The 20,000-nt window shown below is 34.3% G+C and overlaps 2 protein-coding genes across 2 annotated transcripts in view; both read left to right on the top strand.

Annotated features, from left to right (window-relative positions):
• LOC135204538 (major facilitator superfamily domain-containing protein 12-like) overlaps positions 1–697 on the top strand; it is a 13,583-nt gene extending 12,886 nt beyond the window's left edge. The window contains exon 8 of the mRNA XM_064234701.1: positions 597–697. Within this exon, the coding sequence (XP_064090771.1) occupies positions 597–697 (101 nt within the window). The remainder of the gene's footprint in view (positions 1–596) is intronic.
• LOC135204721 (zinc finger protein OZF-like) overlaps positions 1–20,000 on the top strand; it is a 459,750-nt gene that overhangs the window by 154,810 nt on the left and 284,940 nt on the right. The gene's annotated exons all lie outside the window — the stretch shown is intronic.

The following is a 20,000-nucleotide window of genomic DNA, read 5'->3' as shown; positions in this document are numbered from 1 at the left end:
TGAGTAGATATCGAACGAAATAAATAGTATTCTAAGTCATCTCATTGTAGGATTGTTTCGTTTCCAAAATGTAGATTTTTAATGTTTTAGGTAAATATAATATTTGATTCACAACATTTCAACCTGCAACATATGGAGAATATACTATATAAAATTAAGGAGTTAGACGAATTTGCAGGACACCAGATACTTCACAGTCCCGTTTTTCTTTTTTCTTTTATATTTTTGTCTTGCTACTCGCGCACATTCCAGTTTGCTTTCAATATACTGTTATTTTAAGAAATTCCTCTAAAATAACATCAATGTACTGTACGTATATTACAACTAAGAAAACGCGTTTGTTCAGACGCACAGTAATTTTTAGGTATAGGAACTTAATTTATAGACGACGTCATCCAGCAATACAGCTTAGACTTGGACTTGATAGAGCTGCAGATAAGGAATGGTCTAAGTGTGGCCTTACTTTATCAGGCAGCTTATTTACCGTCATTAGCTAAAATAAAACCATTACAGACTGAGGGGATGACGAAAGCATAAGAAATTTGTTTGGTGATGTATTGATCATTTGTGAAATGCATTTTTATTTACATTCGCAGCTTACTCGCAAGATGAAACGTCGCCATACCTGAGGGACGATTCTGCTCCTCTCGTCACAGACAGATTGTCTGGTTCCTCGTCTCCTTCTTCTTCTTCTTAGCAGAAGGGAGACACCAGGACCAAAGTTCCCGGAAGCATCGTCGCGCCTCTACAGGGTCGGCCATTCAAACCCGAAATCGCGACAGGCCGATGGAATGAAGAATCTTTTGAACCTCGTGTGCATGAAGGTTCAGAGCAGTTCATAGCAAAAGCATATCTGTATTATGATTATCTTACAAAGTCATTCAAAAATGACTCACCGTGAATAAAACAAGTGTGTGTGTGCGTGTGTGTCTGTATGCGAGGAAGTACCAAAGGGAACTTGCAACAGTGGGTTAAATACCGGCTCTTTCCTAGATAGAGTCGCTAAAGGTTTTCGATGGTCGTTATCTAGGACTAATATTTCTTGCGCTTCATTCATTATCTTTATGATATTTACGGTCTTTTGTTTATACTTTTAGGGTCATCCCCAACGGCCTTGTACTAAACATGCCGCACAATGGTTGCATAAAGGGTTAAAATACCAAGTGTTTCTATTTCTTTGTGGTAGAGCTGCATATAAGTGGTTGGACGTCTCTGTCCTTTTGTAGTAACGTTAAAGTGATGGTATTTTATTAAATAATCTATCTTCATCGGGAGTCAAAAGAGCAGGTAATTTACAAAATCGTGTTTCATACAGGCTTCCATTTGTAGTTTTTGACGGTTGACTGGGGTCTAAATGTCAATAAGATAAAAATGCAAGTGTTCATTTCAGTTGCTGGTCAGATTTATATAGAAATTTTATTTCATTCTTACTCAAGAGAATTTGTAGTTACTGAGTTACTCCAGGTTATATGCGTATATATGTATATATATATATATATATATATATATATATATATATATATATATATATATATATATATTAAGCTACAAATGTCCTTTAACACCATTTCACGCTACCTCAGCATTAATATATTTTCATGTATGTTAATAACCGAAGGGGAATTTTTTATTTTATAATAATTTCGTTCTCACGTGGAAAAATTTCTTTCTCTTCGGTTAACATATATGAAAATATATTAATGCCAAGGTAGAGCGAGTGTGCTATTAAAGGACTTTTGTAGCTTAATGCACGTACACGAATCACGGGTATGTTATGAAAAATTTATATATATATATATTATATATCAATATATATTATATATATATATATATATATATATATATATATATATATATATATATATATATATATATATATATATATATATATATTTTTTTTGTTTTATATATTGTACACTCGACAAGAGAAGTGAAGATACAGTTTCATTAGCATTCATTCATCGAATTTCCCATTTGTTTTAACTGAAAAGACATAATATCGCTAAATTAACTCTATAATGTGAAAACACACTGCAAATTATATCATATAAGTTGAACCTGCAAAACAAAACCGTTCAGATACTTAAAAACACGATATATGTCCGAAGTAATTGGAATTTCTCAGATGGATTCGTTCATAAAGATTTGGTAGATATAATGTGAATTTCTAATTGTAATACGATGTATCACGATGACAATATTTACTCGTTGTCCTTCATGAACGGGGATATTATTGCATCATCGTAAGTGGTGAATGCAATTATTTTAGTTTCTACAAACTCATGTTTGTATTCCAAAGCAATTAAAGTTAGCTAATGTCAATGGCAGTCAATGTAGCGACAGCTAAGGTAGGTTGAACAAATCTAGTGGCATCCCCAAGAGCGTTTTCTATGATGTGAGGAGGAGCCATAGAACTTCGAGCGGGAAGCGCTAGTCACAGGATACTGGCTGACGTAACGGATTTCACACTTTGATTACTATGACGCTGACATGGATCGAATGCTAGTTGCTGATTACAAAGCTACTGTCTTTAAACATAAATCTTTATCAAGGTTAAAGTAGCATGTCAGCTCAAAAATTTTCTGGCTATATGCTCCCATTACAAAGCAGTTCGTATAGCCTACAGCCCTACACGACTGCATTTCTTTGCCGCGAGGCTTAAAGATCTCCCAACACAGCATTTTTTGCACGATATAAAACTTTGATTGCCTGTACAATACATATTGAGCTATTTGTGGTAATAAATATTTTTACTGAACACGGCTTTTTTCGTGAATGATTTGTGGATGAAACCCGATTTAAAAAAGTAAAGACTATATCAAGAGAGCAAGAATGACCGCATCCTGTGTCTAAAATTTTCCGTCTTTTTACAATCTTTGAATGCTACGGCAGCTGTCGAATGGAATCAAGATTAGGGTATGAATTTCCTAGAGAATTAACTTGAATATTATAATCCTTCAAATTTTATCTAGCATAGTGCAGCACGATCTTGGCAGTCATGTCATATCGCGCAAGCATAGGCCTATCAATAGAGATTCTTAATTCATTATATTTTCTTCTGCCTTTCCCCCTGAAAAGTCCGTCTCCAATACTATAATTCTATTCTCTCTCTCTCTCTCTATCTCTCTCTCTCTCTCTCTCTCTCTCTCTCTCTCTCTCTCTCTCAAACATACTTTAAAAGTATATATTACCACTCAATCTCCCAAAGTAAATATAATGAAATTAAGTAGTTATAAATAGGCCGAAGCTTTCACGTAAGCAGATTTGCTCTCTCTCTCTCTCTCTCTCTCTCTCTCTCTCTCTACTTTTAAAACACATTTGAAAAAATATTATCACTCAATCTCTCAAAGTAAATATAATGAATTAAGTATCTCTATAGATAGGCCTATGCTTGTGTTCTCTCTCTCTCTCTTCCTCTCTTCCAAGTTACTTTCCCCATCTCTCTCTCTCTCTCTCTCTCTCTCCACTTTTGAAACATTGAAAAAATGTTATCACTTAATCTCTCAAAGTAAATATAATGAATTAAGTATCTCTATCGATAGGCCTATGCTTGCGCTCTCTCTCTCTCTCTCTATCGTCATAATATTTCATTCTTCACTGTATTGTTCCTCACGATTTCCACAAGAACTGCCCAAATTTTAAAACACTTTCTCTCATTGTTTAAGATCCGTCTTCAATTACGTATGAATTTCACGCCAGTTTAGTGTCAAAGATTACTTATAAATAAGTTTTGACAGTAGGTTTTAAAAAAGGATGATCGATATTCTACCCTAAACTGACGTTACCAAACCAACATTAACGAAAATATATAGAGCCTGTTTCTACATTCAAGTTATAAAATGATTAAAGACCTTCTACAGAATCTTTATGGGGTAAAGTTAATGGAAATCTAGGAAGCAACAAACGCCGATTCTGAAGCTCCGCCCCCTATCTAGAGTTGCCAGGTGTGGCATTATTGAACAATATATGTCCGAATATTTAAAAAAAAAACTGTATTTTAACTTTCCTTGCCGAGTGTACATTGCCGGATTAACAAAAGGTCCAGGTCACTAAGAGAAACGAAAAAACGCCCGTGGGATACATTAAAGATTTAAAAGCAGCCACCCACACGTGGTCACAGGTAGGTTAGTCAGAAAACAATTCATTTTGTTTTAGGAACAAAGACCCATATGCCAAAGGACAGTAGAAAATTTGTAAAATCCCGAAGACTACATTAAGGATTTAAGAGCAGCCAAACACACTGGTCAAAGGAAGGTAATTAGAAAAAACAATACAGTTTGTATTAGTAACAACATGATATTACAAAAGTGTTCAGACAATGAGTGAGAAACGAACATATATACATATAGCGAGCATGAGAAAAAGATTAATGAATAGAAATGTGGGACTAATTAGGTAGTAGTTAATTCATTTATTTTAAGGGCCTTCATAAACATTTTACAAATATGAGTCCAAATGGTACAATCCCAGACTAAGATTTAGGTTTTTTTAACAGTGATTTGTATAATTGCTGATTCCGATAAACTAGCAATCACAGTACTATCGCCCCAATTTATACAATTAGATTTTTTGCCTAGATGGAAAAATGGTGCATTTGCATTCTGGGCTGTTCTAACTGAATACATTTATGCCGCTTTATTTGTACATATAAATCTTTACTTGATTGGTCGATGTAAAAAGACGGGCAATCCTTACAAGAAATTTTGTAAATGATGTTATTTATTGCCGGACTATTCTTAATTAGCATACCTTTGATGGTATTGTTATAAGAGAACACAACATTTATATTGAAAAGTTTAAATATTAATTTTATGGTTTCAAATCCACGAAAGTAAGGCTAAGTACATTTTTAGGGGCTTCTTTTTAATTCTTAACAACAATATAAAACTTTTTATGAACTTTGCGATAACAAATCAGTTATATTTCCTTTCTTTTTTTGCATTCTGTTTTTCGGCTAAGGTATTGTGGACTCACAAACCACAAAGCAGGTAAGAACGTGGAAGAACAAATTTAAATTTCAGTATTAAGATGGTGGTCAGAACAAAAATGTACATATGTTAAATTATTGTGGGTTTTCTATTATTGCTGAACTTTACATTTAGTAGAGGAGCATATGTCACAAAATACCACTTCGTGGATTTTGAATGAAGGGAAGGAGTGACTACATGGAATACATTGCTGATATGGTCTACAATAACCTACTGTTTTGGTTGAAAACTGTGGCAGAGGCCCTATATGACGTCATCAATTCAAGATGGCCGCCACTATGTAGATGCTTTTAGATTTTCATCTATAACTCGTTTTAGAGTCAACCAAAGAAAAAACGTCATCAATAATGATTTGTTTAGTATAAAAAGGCAAACAAAAAAGTACAGGAGGTTTGATTTCATAAATCCTGCAGTTTGCGAGCTATAACCATTTTTTTTTTCACCCATATAAATCCTACTTTTCATTGCAGATCCATAATTCACTGCAATAATACAATAAGAGACATAATGAATTATGTAAGAGAAAATAATTTGAATGCAGGTATGTTTAACTTGGACTGGTCCAAAGCTTTTGATAGGTGAACTTGCCATTTCTTTTTAGAATTATGGAAAAGTTTGGATTTTCAGTAAAATTTATTTCATGGTTAAAAATATTATATAAAGAATGTAAAAGTATGATATGTGTGAATGGACTATTTACAGACACCTTTAATGTAAGAAGGTCGGTTAGACAGGCTGTCCCACTATCAATGTTATTGTATGTCATTTTCCAAGCCATTGTACCTAGCATTAAAAACCAATAAAAAAATTGTACCTCTTACGTTACCAAACAATGAAAAATTAAAGTACAGGGATTTGCTGATGATACAACAGTAATTTTGCAGACGATGATTCATTAATAGAGATTCACTATGAAATAAAGAAATTTGAAGCAGCAACTGGCTCATTATTAAATAAAGAAAATCTGTCATCTTAGGAATTGGTGAATGGTCAGGCAGAAGAGACTGGAAGTTAACTTGTTTCAAAGTTGTGGACTGTGCTAAAATTTTGGGCATTTACTTCACAATTCGATGCGGAAACTTGTGAAATAAATTGGTCAGATATAGAGAAAAAAATTGAAAAGGCAGTTAAACACGTTGTGTAAAAGGGTATAACACTTTACCAGAAAGCACTAATAATCAACTCTCTGATATTATCCAAAATGTGGTATGTAGCTCACACACTTCCGTTAAGTAAAAAACAAGCTCAAAAGGTGAATGCAATTATTTTTCAAGTATATATGGTGTGGTATGTATCGACCTATAAAACGTAGTACCCTACATTTACCAAAATTAGAAGGAGGTTTAGGGATAATAAGTATTGAAGAAAAGGCAAGATCAATATTCAGTGTAACTTGCTTAAAAAGTCTAATAAACTGTAAACGGTTAACCAGGTATTACTGTTCTGTAAGACGAATGGTATGTTAAAATTAGATAGCTTATCAGAAGTAGCATATTTTACCCCTGAGTACTTATTCTTTGGCAGTAGATGATATTAGGAAAAGCATATCACAACAAACTCTTTCCATATATAAATAACAGAGAAATGTATTCAATCATTTGGAGGAAAGAAGCCCCAATGGTAGAAAATAACTATCCGACACTTAAATGGAAAAATATTTGGAGAAATGTTAATAGCACATTCATTAAAGTGGAGGAAAGGGAATTTGTGTTTTAGGTATATTCATGAGTCACTAGCAACAAAACAAAGGCTCCATATGTTTGAAATTAAAAGAAGACTCAAAATGTGACCAGTGCGGGGAAAACGAGTATCAATGCATATTTTTTACTTCTGTAGAGAAAAGAAAAATATAGTGAAATGGTTTAATTCTGTCCTTAAGAAATGCTGTAAACTAAATGATTATAGTTTCTTGAAATTATTATTCTATGATATAGAAGCAAAATCAATTGTTGATAAAAACACTGCCATTTTGTTGATCACCGGCTATTTGTATTGTTTGTGGATGTGTTATAAACATAACAATAGCTGCCAAAATTGTAATTGTTCTTTTGAAAAATAAATTAGAAGCACAAAGGATGTATATTAAATATAGATATACAAGCAATATTTACAAGTATGTTAACCAAAGAATTCTAAACATATGTTTGACTTTGATTTATATTGATTTTGAAACAAAATGTTATTTAAGTTTATATTTATAATTTTTGTATAACAGAATTATCCAAATAATGTAAATTATTGGTGTATAATTGTATGTAATAAAAGATAAAAAAAAAAAAGAATTGGTTGCCTGGCCAAATAAGGGTGCAGAACCACATAGATCCCGAGAAAGATAAAAGTCGAGTTATTAAAGATTGAACAATTCACAGGTGCCCCGAGAAAAGCCGAAGTGCAGTGAAAAAATCACTGAATTTCTAATCAGTTTTCTCCCATGTATATACATACAATTTTATTTTTATTTTTTCCCATTATTCTTATGCTCATCCATTTCGTATAAGCTGGTTAGGGGTAATTACGTTTGCTTTATGTCTATTACAATTAGAATCATAATTACCTGACCTGTTATCGAATTACAATTACAACTTCAATAATACTGAAATACAAAACTTAAATATTGGAAAAAAATTTCACAAAATTTTTGCACAAAGAAAAAGGAAATAAATGGAATAAAACAATTTTTAGAATTGGTAGCTGGCTTGTTAAGATTCTCCCTTAATAATATAATAAGTAAATTGGGTAGCGACTCAAACCATCTCTCTATTGCATTTGGTTAAGATTAGTTCTCGAAAAGTAAGAGGGCTGCTCTAGGATAACAATTTCAAATAAAGTACTTTATTATTTGAACTTTTCAGTTACAATTACAATTACCATTAAGTATAAATAAAAAAACAACCGCAATTACAGTTAACTTCAAAACGTATTATTAAAAACATTTCAGATAAAAGGTAATGTTTATTTGTAATTGGTAAAGCTCTCTTACTGTGGGTTTCACGTTTTTGGTCAATAACACTGTTATGAAGACTGGTATCGGTACGAGATTTTGCTATAATTTTTCGGTATAATCAAGGCTTTAACTCTAATGAATGTCCGGTAAAAATGCTAAATTTTTATTTGTAACACATAGAGCAACTGTAACCAGTTACCTATTCAAACCAATCTGTAGGCAATTTGTGGCTCTCTCTTTGCTAAAAAAAAAAAAAAAAGTTGAAAAGTTGCGTGACAAACGGATTTCTGCTACCATGCCGACAGTTATGTTCCTAGGCGGCCATCTCTTCTTCACCTTCGTAATACAAGCATATGGCTGATGCCCTGAGTCCAAATGAAGATTGCGAAGGAGGTAACCAAACACAAGTATAACAGTAGCTTTACCATCAATCACAGTATCTATCGTTCTACTACTCCACCATACATGCAGATATCTCTCACTCTAATAATTATAATCATTTACTCCTTACCCAAGTCAACAGTCAAAGAAAAAACAATTTGACCTTATGATAAAAATAGTAATAGCTGCTATAACTGCTGCTGCTGCTGATGCTAAGAATAATAGTAAAAAACTAAAAAAAATGCTATATTACTGGTTATTATTATTAATAATGAATTAATATTGTTCCCTTGTTTTCAACGTAGACCAAAAGTAATATATCCATGCCTAAGGTAAGGTAGTACGGTACGGAATTTGCACAGTTTTTCCGTACCTGAACTATACCGTACCGTACTTTGGTAAAATTGTCGTTGCGTAATTCCGTACCGTACACATAGGCTAAATATCAACCGTGCCGTACCGTACCGTAATGCCAGCCTTGCTGGCAGATAACAACCGAGTGAATCGTTAGATATAATCAACATTGTGAATTATTATTATTAGATTAGATATATGAATAGATAAAAAAAAATCGTACAAATATACTTAACTGAAGTAACATTCAGAGAGAGAGAGAGAGTGAGAGAGAAGAGAGGGGGGGGGGGGGAGAGAGGTGAGGGAAGGAAGAGGAAGGGGGTGAAGGGAAGGAAGAAGGTGGTGGAAGTGGGGGTGGAGGGAGAGGGTAGGCGAAGTTTTTTTTTTATGCTGTTGTGTTCATATCCATTTCGGCTAATCGAGCCTTTTGCCTCTTCGTACAGGACAAGTGTCTATTCTTTATAATTTGCGATTCATGATACTCTATAAATTACGGTACTAGTGTAGTACACAATAGCAAAATCTCGTACTTATACGAATCTTAGTTACAGAGAAATAGGTTAGAGAATTCGCCAACACTTTTACCGAGCTAATTTTACGAAGCAGTGCTCAACGAGTATTCAGTTCTCAATGTAATTATTAACAGGAACAATAATTACGTGAGCATATTATATTTAACAGTAGTATCTTTATTTCATACCATGGTGATTATGATCATTATTGGCTAATCCTACAATCAAGGAACGATATAATGATATATGAAGCATGGTATTGTTTTACTCGACTCGAAACAGAGTCTCTATCCCAACGGAGGTGGGGTCGTCAGCAGGATTTTTTTAGTGGGTCAGACTTTATAACCATTCACAATGAATCGAAGGGAGACAAATCTGGCGCTGCGAAGACGAATTGTCAATTTACGCGGCAATGGCTTCTCGATACGAGCCATTGCACGTGATGTTGGTGTGTCCCCAACCACGGTACAGGTGGGAGGAGAGTGGGAACTTGAACGACTTGCGTAATTTGTTTATGCTGAATGATTGGTGGATATGTTACATTGTTCATGGTTATTTAATCTTTCTTATTTAATATGAAAGTTTCTTTCTTAAATGTATTATAATTTTGGTTAGACTAGATATCCACAGCCATTCTAACACCATAGTAATATTTCAGATGCACTTCCATAATTCCACACCGGTGGGTGGTTGGCCCGTTCCGACCTCAACCATGAACAAAGTTAGATAGTCGATTGAGTTGTCTCGGTAAAATTAAGTCTATAAGAGCATTTTATTTGTGCCCACCTGTCACAGTCATTGTGTGTCTTTTGATGGCTATAGTTTATTTATTAAATGTCATTTCAGCGATGGCTCAGGAATGATTTACAGTTTTAATAACCACCAACCAAATTGAGAATATTATGGATATAGTCTCGCTTCAATATTTGATATGCTTTGAAAACAAAAATATACAGCCATGTTTACTAAATTATGATCAATCCATCGAGTACAAAATTAGAAGAATCTAGAATTGATTGCGATGTTATATAAATCATAAGTTAAACATTTAAGATAATATGTTCTCCTAGCTAGGTCAGGGGGTCCACGGAAAACCACCCCAGCTGAGGATGATGCCATTATCAGGGCGGCTCGAGAGCAACCCTTAACCAACGTCGAGGCCATTCATGAAGACCTTGGATTAGAAGTGTCTACGACGCAGACTCCACGCTGCTGCAATTCATCACAGAACTCTAGTGACGAAGGAGCTCTTGACAGAGCGACATAAGGCGGGAAGGCTTGATTTTGCCCAACGTCATGCTGATAAGGGTTTGGACTTTTGGGGCAGGGTCATCTTTACTAACGAGAAGTGCTTCTTGTCCACATCGCATGGGAAGCTGCATTGTTGGCGAATAAATAGACCCCGGTATGATAAGGAAAATCATTACATGCATCAATTATCAATTGCATTCTTCTTTATATTAATTATTACTCTTCAGATTTTGTTCCACGGAAGTGGACTGTCAAAATATACAAAGGGCATCATTTGCTCTTTTTTTCTCTAATATAACATATTAAATAAATAATTAAACAATAGAATTCTTTCAGTGTTGTTCATCACTGAGAATTTAAATTCTCCAAAGGTATATATACATATGATTTATATTATACACCCTCATTTTTTTCTCTCGTTCAGATATGAACCCGTAACATCGTTGAGGTGGTTCGATCCGGCCATGTTACCTGCAACGTATGGGGCTGGGTGTGTCTGCATGGTATGGGTGATGTGTTCTGTATTGAGGGACGATTTACAGCAGCTAAGTATGTTTAGCTGCTGCAAACCTCCTTCTTGCCTTCGTTATGAGAAAGGAATTTTCCCTTCCCACCAGGGCCCATCCTGTCCACACTGCTCACGTTGTTCAAGAGTGGTTTGCCAGACAGGATAACCTGCTTCTTCTTGAATGGCCGAGCAAAGGAGCAGATATGAATGTGATTGAACACGTGTGGGCCCAGATGGTGAACACATGGAAAATGGAACATGAGAGAACAACACAGCAACTCATGGCTCACATCAACTCTTGGTGGAAAATTTGTAGACGGAGTCGGAGACCGCAGCAAATTTTCAACCTTGTTCATTCGATGCCCAGCAGATTGAGGGAAGTGACTGAGAGAGAGGGTGGATGGTCAAGGTATTAGATTGTACAATATAAATGTTATATTTTTTGTAATAGGACATAAAATGTTCTCATTTTGTTCTCACTAGTTATTTGATTATGTTTTAATAAACATAATTCACAACAAGTTTTATTATAACAATGATATTCTTGATATAATATTCAAAGTATCTGTAAAAAAAATGGCATAATGCCTCCATACAATATTGAGAGTATTGCAGTAAACTTTCCTACTTTCTCAGGCCCCACCACATGTTTTGATGTCGTTCCTTAATCACCGTTTCTTGTTAACAGCATTGAATTATAGAACTGAATGACTCGCCGAGCACTGTTTTTATACAGTGAGGTCGGTAACAGTATTGGCAAATTCCCTTGCCTGTATACTTTGTTCTCTGTGGTGTGGCCGATACAGATATGATACTTCGCCACTTATTTTCGCTTATTAGCTTCTTGGAGTCTATTAAAACTAGTTTCCATGATTGAAATTTAATGCTTTATATCCTACTGATATTTTCAATGTATCTTTGGTAAAACCTAAGTTTATGAACAAGAAAAAATGAAAAATGTGGCATATTTTTGGCCGTCGTTGTCGTTTCTGAGTATAGGGGTCATATGCTCTGTGGGACATTTTAAAAGGTAACTGTCAGTTCAGTAGATGGTACTCCTTTATGTCAGCCACTATAAGGAAAGCCCAAATGACTTCACCTATCACCTGAGGTCAACGAAATATAGTGTCTATAATATATCAGTGCATACATAATTTTAGAAAAAACAACAGTTAACCCTTTAAAGATCAACCACGTCATATGACGTGTTGCAGAAGTCGTCCCGCACATGTTGTTTACGTCATGTGATGTTCTTAAGTTTTTAATTTTGTGCGCCTTCATAGCTTATTGTATCGATATTGGTTCTGTACTACTTAGTGGCTTATTAGAGGTCTTGCTGGCCGTTTGCACTGCTCGCCTTCCATTTGTATGAACTTCGCGGGGAAGGGTAGGTAAGGGTGGCCTAGGAGGTTGTCAGAAACGTCAAACCAGCTAATCCTGTGTGGCAAAGGATTGGTGGCGATAATTTTTTGCTTCACACCTTCGAATTTGATGATAGTATATCAGGAAAACAGTTTTTTATTATATTTTTAATGATTCTATAATGGAACTGACTGTAGAAAGATCCAATCGTTAATTTGATGTTATGAAATGGGGTAATATATCAAGCGAACACTTAAGGGAACAAAAGTTTATGATATTACAGTATCAGAGATGAGAAATTTCTTTGCTTTGGTTAAGCTTATGGGTATTGTCAGGAAGGGCAATCTTCGATATTATTGGGTCACTGATCTTCTCCTGAATACACTAATGACATATCAGAACTGCATACTGAGCGCAGGGGTTTTTCTTATCACTAAGTTAGCTAGTATAGCTGAGAGAGAGAGATATATATAAGCTAGTATAAGAGAGAGAGAGAGAGAGAGGAAACGCACTGCAACCAATGCTGTAAACTTGACTTACGTGATAAGGTTAAACTATCCTGTTATGATGTTCGTGATTTTCGGCAATACCAATATAACTTTTAAAATGTTGATCAATTCTAAGTATTGTGTAATGAATATGACCGATATATAATAATAGACACGGTTGTAAGATAACGTCTTGGCCGAAAGTTAAATGGAACCTTAATAAACAAACTTATATTACAAGTGAGACAACAATCTTCATTACAACGATATAAACTGCTCAGATTATTGTTTTTTACTCCGTGTGTGTGTGTCTTTCTCCAACCATTCGTAATAACTCCGCCCACCAAACGAACTCCAGAACTTATTGGTGGAACTCTTGTTACAGAGAAGGGGTTCTCACCCCCATCTCCCTCAGTAAACACTGTTACCATGTAATTTTTCGAAGTCTCGCAAGACGGTGTACCAGGGAAACCTGTGTCTAACTGTACATACATTTTTATTCCTATCATGACGAGAAAATCAAACGCAATGTTCTGACCAATTTGTTTTTTAGATCTTTTCGAGTTTGTGACCCTAGTTTCATTGACCAGGAAATTGAAATTTTGACTACAAGTTTCAATAAGTTATGTTACCCTAAGTTTTTTTATAGACAGATGTCTTTCTAGAGCCAGAAGAATGTTTTATACTCCAAGGGAACTCTGTTCCACTGCTAATTTTAAATGCCTTCCCCTTCCATACAATCATGACCTGAAAAAAGTTTCTAATAATCTTAGAAAAGAAAGACATGCGTATACCGTAGTTTTTCAATACGTTAATACTCTCAAAAAGAAAATGATCAAAAACAGTAGCAGAAAACCTAACACCGATGTTGGAGTGTATGCTATAGGATGTAAAAAATTGTGACACATGCTATATTGGTGAAAGGGGTCGTTCCCTGGACCAGAGGAAACGTGAACATGTTGCAGCTTGCCGTTTGGGCAACGTTTACAGTGCCATAGCCAAGCATACTTGGGAATCCGATCATGCCATCGACTTCAAGGGAGGAAAAGTTATTTAAAAGAGTGCGGATAGGACCACTAGGAGAATTGTGGAAGGAGCTCTCATCACTTTGAATGACACCTTTGAGGGGAATACTGGAATACAGAACAATTTACTTTAGAGTGAAGAAATTTGCAAAAGGGCCAGAATTAAGAACTTCAGAAATGTGTACAGCCTCCTTCAATCTGATAATGTATATAACCACCCTTCGCCCGTTCCAGAGTCTGATCTACAAACTACCTTTTTGGCTAACGGCCCTCAAGATGTCATTCAGGAAGAAGACCGGCGCTTTGTCCCGCCTCGAAGATCACGGCGAATTATGGAAAGGAATACGACCCAATGACTTGTTCGTATTTTTTAACCTTGTTAATTTTTTGTCTGTTTGTTTATGTTTATTTGGAATTCTTCACCAATACCATGTCTCATTTGCTTAGTGATCAAGTCCTCAGGAAGGATGGCGAAAGCTTTAAAGCTTTGTATATATTTCCTTAAATATATTATATCTAGATAAACAAGGATATTACTGTGGATCCTTCTATTGATTTCTTGGAAGCACGATACGGTGTTTTTATATATATATATATATATATATATATATATATATATATATATATATATATATATATATATATATATATATATATATATATATTATATATATAGATATATATATATATATATATATATATATATATATATTATATATATATATATATATATATATATATATATATATATATAATAATATAATGAATAAGTAAATAAATAAGTAAATAAAATAAATAAATAAATAAAAATAAATAGATAAAAGAATAATAAATGAAAATAAACAAATATCTAAAAATAAATAAAGGAATAGATAAATGTAAACAGATAATAAATAAGAAGCAAACAAATAAATAAAAATAAATAAATAAAATTAAATAAATGAATAGATAAAAAACTAAAAATAAACAAATGTAAAACAGAAGTAAAAATAATTATATAGAAATAAATTAATAAAAAAAGATAAAAAAAATAAGAATAAATAAATACATAAATAAAATCTATAGTGTGACGAAGTGCCAAGTATCTGGTTACCACACTTACCATTCATTAACTGATACCTCACAAAAGCCAGACACCTGAACCCTCATCACAGGTACTAAACGACTGAATACTCTAAAGGCAACTGTGAACCCTTAACAACTTACCAGTATTGCAGAAAATCAGACTAAGTTCATCAAAAGAGGTGTGAGGTAATCTTGTAATTAAATTAATCAAAGGGCATACACTCCATCAACAACTTTAAAAGTCTAAGTATTTACCTGATTTCAGAAGTCTAAGTACTTCCCTGGTTCTAAGTCACTTCATGTAAATTGAAGGAAAGCAGATCAATTACCACTCTATGTTTCTACCTAACATCAATAGAATCATAATTAAATGCAAATATACTGGTTATAAATGAAAACACTTATAAAATTTTAAATACAAAAATTTATTATTAAACTCAAAGTTTATAAGTGAAGTTCACAAAATCAGGGAAAATTACTGTTACTTGAAAACAAAGTAAAGTTTAATTAATTCTTGAATCAATTAAGTAAAATTAAATCAAAATTAATTTATAAAAAAATTCAAGAAAATTAATTCAATTGAAATTCAAAAGTGTTAGGCAATAATTGAAATTTGGAAATTAATTCACAAGTGCCAAACAACAATAAAACTTGAAAAGAATTCTAAGTAAATGCAAATTAATTCACAAGTGTTAAATTTAATTAAGTGTGCAACGACTAACTAATGAAAATAACTAAGTCAATTAAACTGTGAATGTAAATGAAAATACAGAAAAATGTGGACAATACCAAAATTTAAAAAGCATTAATCACACAGAACATAAAATAAAAAGGCACACTTCAATAAGAAAATGGACAAATACACAAAACATAAAAATCACTTCAAATGAATAAACACAAAACACAAAAATTTGCAATGTGTAAAAGTGTAAATCTTTTCACTCAAAATTTGTAACCATTAGTTTTTACCAAACCTTTGTAACCATCTGTTATTAGTTGTTACCTAACCACTGTTCCTATCAGTTATTAGTTGCAACTAATAAAAATATAACACACTTTACCTTTTTGGTATACCAATTTCTTTCTTTCTTGCTGCAGCTTGTTTCACACTTTCACAAAACCAGGTGCTGTTACGAAACAATGTTTGTTCAGATTCCACAAAAAAACACTAAATAATACTAAACAAACTCTAAGAAATATCAAATCTGAAATTTACAAATTACAAGTGACCATTCAATAAGTACGAAATCGTTACGTTACTTTAAGATCAAAAGTGCTATGCGATGGAGAGAGAGGGAGAGAGAGAGAGAGAGATGTGAACGGTTTGAGTCTTTAAGCCCGAATGAAAAACTTCTCCCTTACGGAAGCTGGACTGAAGATGACACAAAACGTTTTGGGCAATAATGCATCCAGAAGCTTCGAAATCTTATGCAACTTTACATACAAAATGTGTAATGTGCACGTGGCTTTGATAAAAGACATACGCGTACAAGACGATTCTGCTCAACAGACACGTACCCGATCGAAATGGAGGTTGAGCGATAATTAAGACTGACATATTTTGATAACAACTCAAAGACTCGAGCTCTCTTATCAAACATGTTGACAGATTTTGAAAAACAACTCTAGCTTTGAACGGACAAAGATATTCTCTCTCTTTCTACATTCTACGTTATATATTCTTTTACATTATGTTATGCGAAATCTGAATGCACATTTAAGACATCCTATCTCTAAGCTATCTAGGAATCTGAAAAAATGTTGCAAAATTCTTATACACAATACTTTATACAGTCAAAGAGGGGAAATATGCATTTTGACAGTAGCAATATAAAATAATATATTAATGAATAATAATATAAATAAATAAAAATAAATAAATAAATAAATAAAAAAAATCAAATGAATAAAAATACATAAAAAATAATAAATAATAAAAATAAATTAATCAAAATAAATAAATAAATAAATAAAATAAAAAATGAATAAATAAATAAATAAATAAATAAGATAAATAAAACTAGATAATTATGCAAATAAAAATAAATAAATAAAAAATAAATAAGTAAATAAAAATGACTAAATAGGACTACGGCAGTGAGGATTTAGCAGGTAATGGTGAGATTGAGATAGTCGTTAATGAAGTGATCATGAAATAGATAGTGAGAGAGAAAGAGAATGTGGGAGTAGGTAAAAGACGAGTTAGTATAGTGTAGTGTCCGTTGTTAACCACTGAGAGGTGAACTGAGAAAGAGTGCTCTTTGGAGGAGATTGAAGGAATTAGGGCTATGTTGGCATTTTCTGTTGTTGTGTCTTATGAAGATCGAATAGAGCATTCCGCAGAAGACTTCAACTTGACAAATAGTGTTTGTTGCTATTGTGAACTCTGTCCAATATGTAATTCATTTATCGCATGGAACGAGCTCCCACATTATGAAACTCCTAACGGAGTGTTGGACAAGTGCTTGATTGCTATAGTTAGGCAACCGTTTATCAGAATGACTAAGTGACACAATTGATATTGTAGATCGTAACGATCACTACATGTAAGTAATCATTTTGTAGCTTTTTCGTAACATTTATTTCATCCTTTTATGATTACTGCATAATCTGTTTTACACAACTGAAACTTTTGTGTTATTCTGTTTTCTGCCATTGATGATGGTACTGATATTTTAATGTATGCTCTGTGACGAAAACCGAGTTAATTGCAAGTTCCTTGAAAGGAATTTTGAGCGCATTTCTGTGTTACTTTGTTGCATTAACATTGACTGAATTATGTTCTGTGTGTTATTGCCATTATTTGGTTACTTTTGATATTACCCTGAATGCTTGGAATGCATTGCCATTGGTTTGATATTGCTCAAATTACCCTTCAATTGGATCTTGTTGCCATTATGTGGCCTGTGTTGCTATTGCATTGCTATTTTGAAGTTGCTATGTTGCATTCTATGATGTTTTGCCATTGCTTGAGTTCGTTAGAACTGTGTTTTTCCCATTTTTTTGCCAATTTTGCATTGATTGAGTTACATTTTTGTACATTGCCTTGGTATTGATGTTTTTGCACCTTTTGCCATTTGTTGAGTGATCACTCCGTACTGTACCTGTATCCGTTCGCGAGCTAGACGAAAATTGCAGGGCTGCTGCATATGCCTCTAGGACGCAACGAACCTGCTAGCTAGACCATGTTCTCTTACTCCACAAGATTTCCATGTAGCCTACTGTGATGGTAATTGCTTCATAGCAAAGAAAGATAAAGGAAAGGAAAACGCATTTTCGAGAAGTTCGGCAGCAAGGAGGCTTTCGCGCCCGTGTTGGAGGCGCCTGTTTTCGCGGTTGTTCTGGAATCGTCGGGCGTGTTGTGGAGCATAACACGCGCCAAAGTGCCGGGAGGAATGCAGCGAAATATGATGCAATATTCCTTCGAGAGTCTTTTAAGAAGTTCCAGTAATCTCGGGAGCCTGTGACGTTCGCCGTATAAATACGACGGTCGTAGCAGCAGCCGCAGAGATCGTAAAAGAGAGACACCAGTTAGTCACAGAGAGATATCCTCAGTAAGAGCCACAGATCAGATTATCAGTGAGAGATCAGCAGCAGCAGAGATCATCCGTGAGAGATAAGAGAGAAAGGGACCGACGAAGGATCAGAAGAAAAGTTGCTCGAGAGTTGGTTGGATTTTGGTCAAGCCATCTTCAGGAGTGGACGACCAAGTTATCTCGACGTTGAGAAGACTTCAGAGAAGAAAATGTCCTGCTGGAGGTTTTGGGGAGTTCCTGCCTTTCAAGTATCAAGAGTAGACTTTATTTTCTGCAATACGGAGTCAAGAGGACGTGAGCAATCGCCACTCTCCTTTTGTGAAGCCACCGCTTCGAGTCACTAAACCGGCCTGCAAGTATTTGAATTACCTCGCTGTTCCCCCAGTTCATGCAGTGTAAGATTCTGTTTTTTTAGGTAAATAGGAGAAACCATTCTGCATTTACCTTTGTTAGTAAGCTTGTAAATAAACCTTTGTTGTGTAGTGTTTCTTTCTATATTCGTATCCCCAGTTTCAACTGTTGGTGTTGAAATATATATATTTTTTTAATTTATTTCAAATCGAACCTGAAGTGGATCTCTCTCAGAGGCCGTAACACCTACCTTTATCTTTCCCTCTTTTTAATTTTTTTTTTGTTTTTTTGAGGGTGGAAAAATAGGTGCACGCTTTTTTTCATGATTTAATCCCGCTTTCTCCTTATTGGAAGGCAAGTGACACGTATTTATTAATATGGCACTAAGGAACGAGATGGTTCTCGTATTGTTTTACATTTTATTCTTTAGTCCCAGTATGTTATGATAAACTAATTTTTTTATACCAGAACAAATTATGTCATTTTTGTGAATCAAAATGCTAACATAATTGACTAGCCCGGGCAGGTATAAAAAGCCCCTGCACACCGCATTCGTCCTCTTTAAATTCTAGTTATCCCATTAGTTCACTTCGGGCTCCAGGTTAACTCGTTCTGTCCCATGCGGAAGGGGGATTGCAAGAGACTTTGAGTGACTTCGGTTACCATGACAATGTACAGTAAGTAATTCTTTCGTATCTTAGCCATCATTGGCTTTAGTGAATTTCAATGTATTTGTGATTAAGCAGTGTTGTATTGGAATCATGTGCCTGTGCTTCTGAAATTTCGTTAAAGTGTAATTTAACCTCATTCTTAGTCAGCCACCTTGTAAATTTGTAAATACAACAACAGATAATTATTTTTTTAATAAAATCCTAAAAACTTTAGAGTGTTTCCATTGAGCTGTCCTTGTGTAAGGCTTTTCCCTTCAGGTAGGACTATCCTCCGCAGAACACCGAGGCTGAATTAGCGTACTGTCGTCGAAGTATTCGCGATATGTCTTTTGATGGGTTTCTCTGATTGATGTAACAGTTCTGCCCTTGGTTCTTAACTAGTTGAGATACTACGTGAGGAGGTCTAGCAGAGGATTGGAAATTGGAAGTGGTTGCAGAAGGCATACCGGACCAGGATTTATTACTGTCCCTTTCACAAATGAGACTATGACGCCTTCCATTACACAATTTTCAATTTCGTTTGCTACTGCACTGTTTACTACTATGGCCAGAAATGAAGTAATT

This window comes from Macrobrachium nipponense, chromosome 47, assembly GCF_015104395.2.
Source record: "Macrobrachium nipponense isolate FS-2020 chromosome 47, ASM1510439v2, whole genome shotgun sequence".
Taxonomy (NCBI): Eukaryota; Metazoa; Arthropoda; class Malacostraca; order Decapoda; family Palaemonidae; genus Macrobrachium; species Macrobrachium nipponense.
The sequence above is the reverse complement of the archived record's forward strand: the minus strand, read 5'-3'. Positions and strand labels throughout refer to the sequence as shown.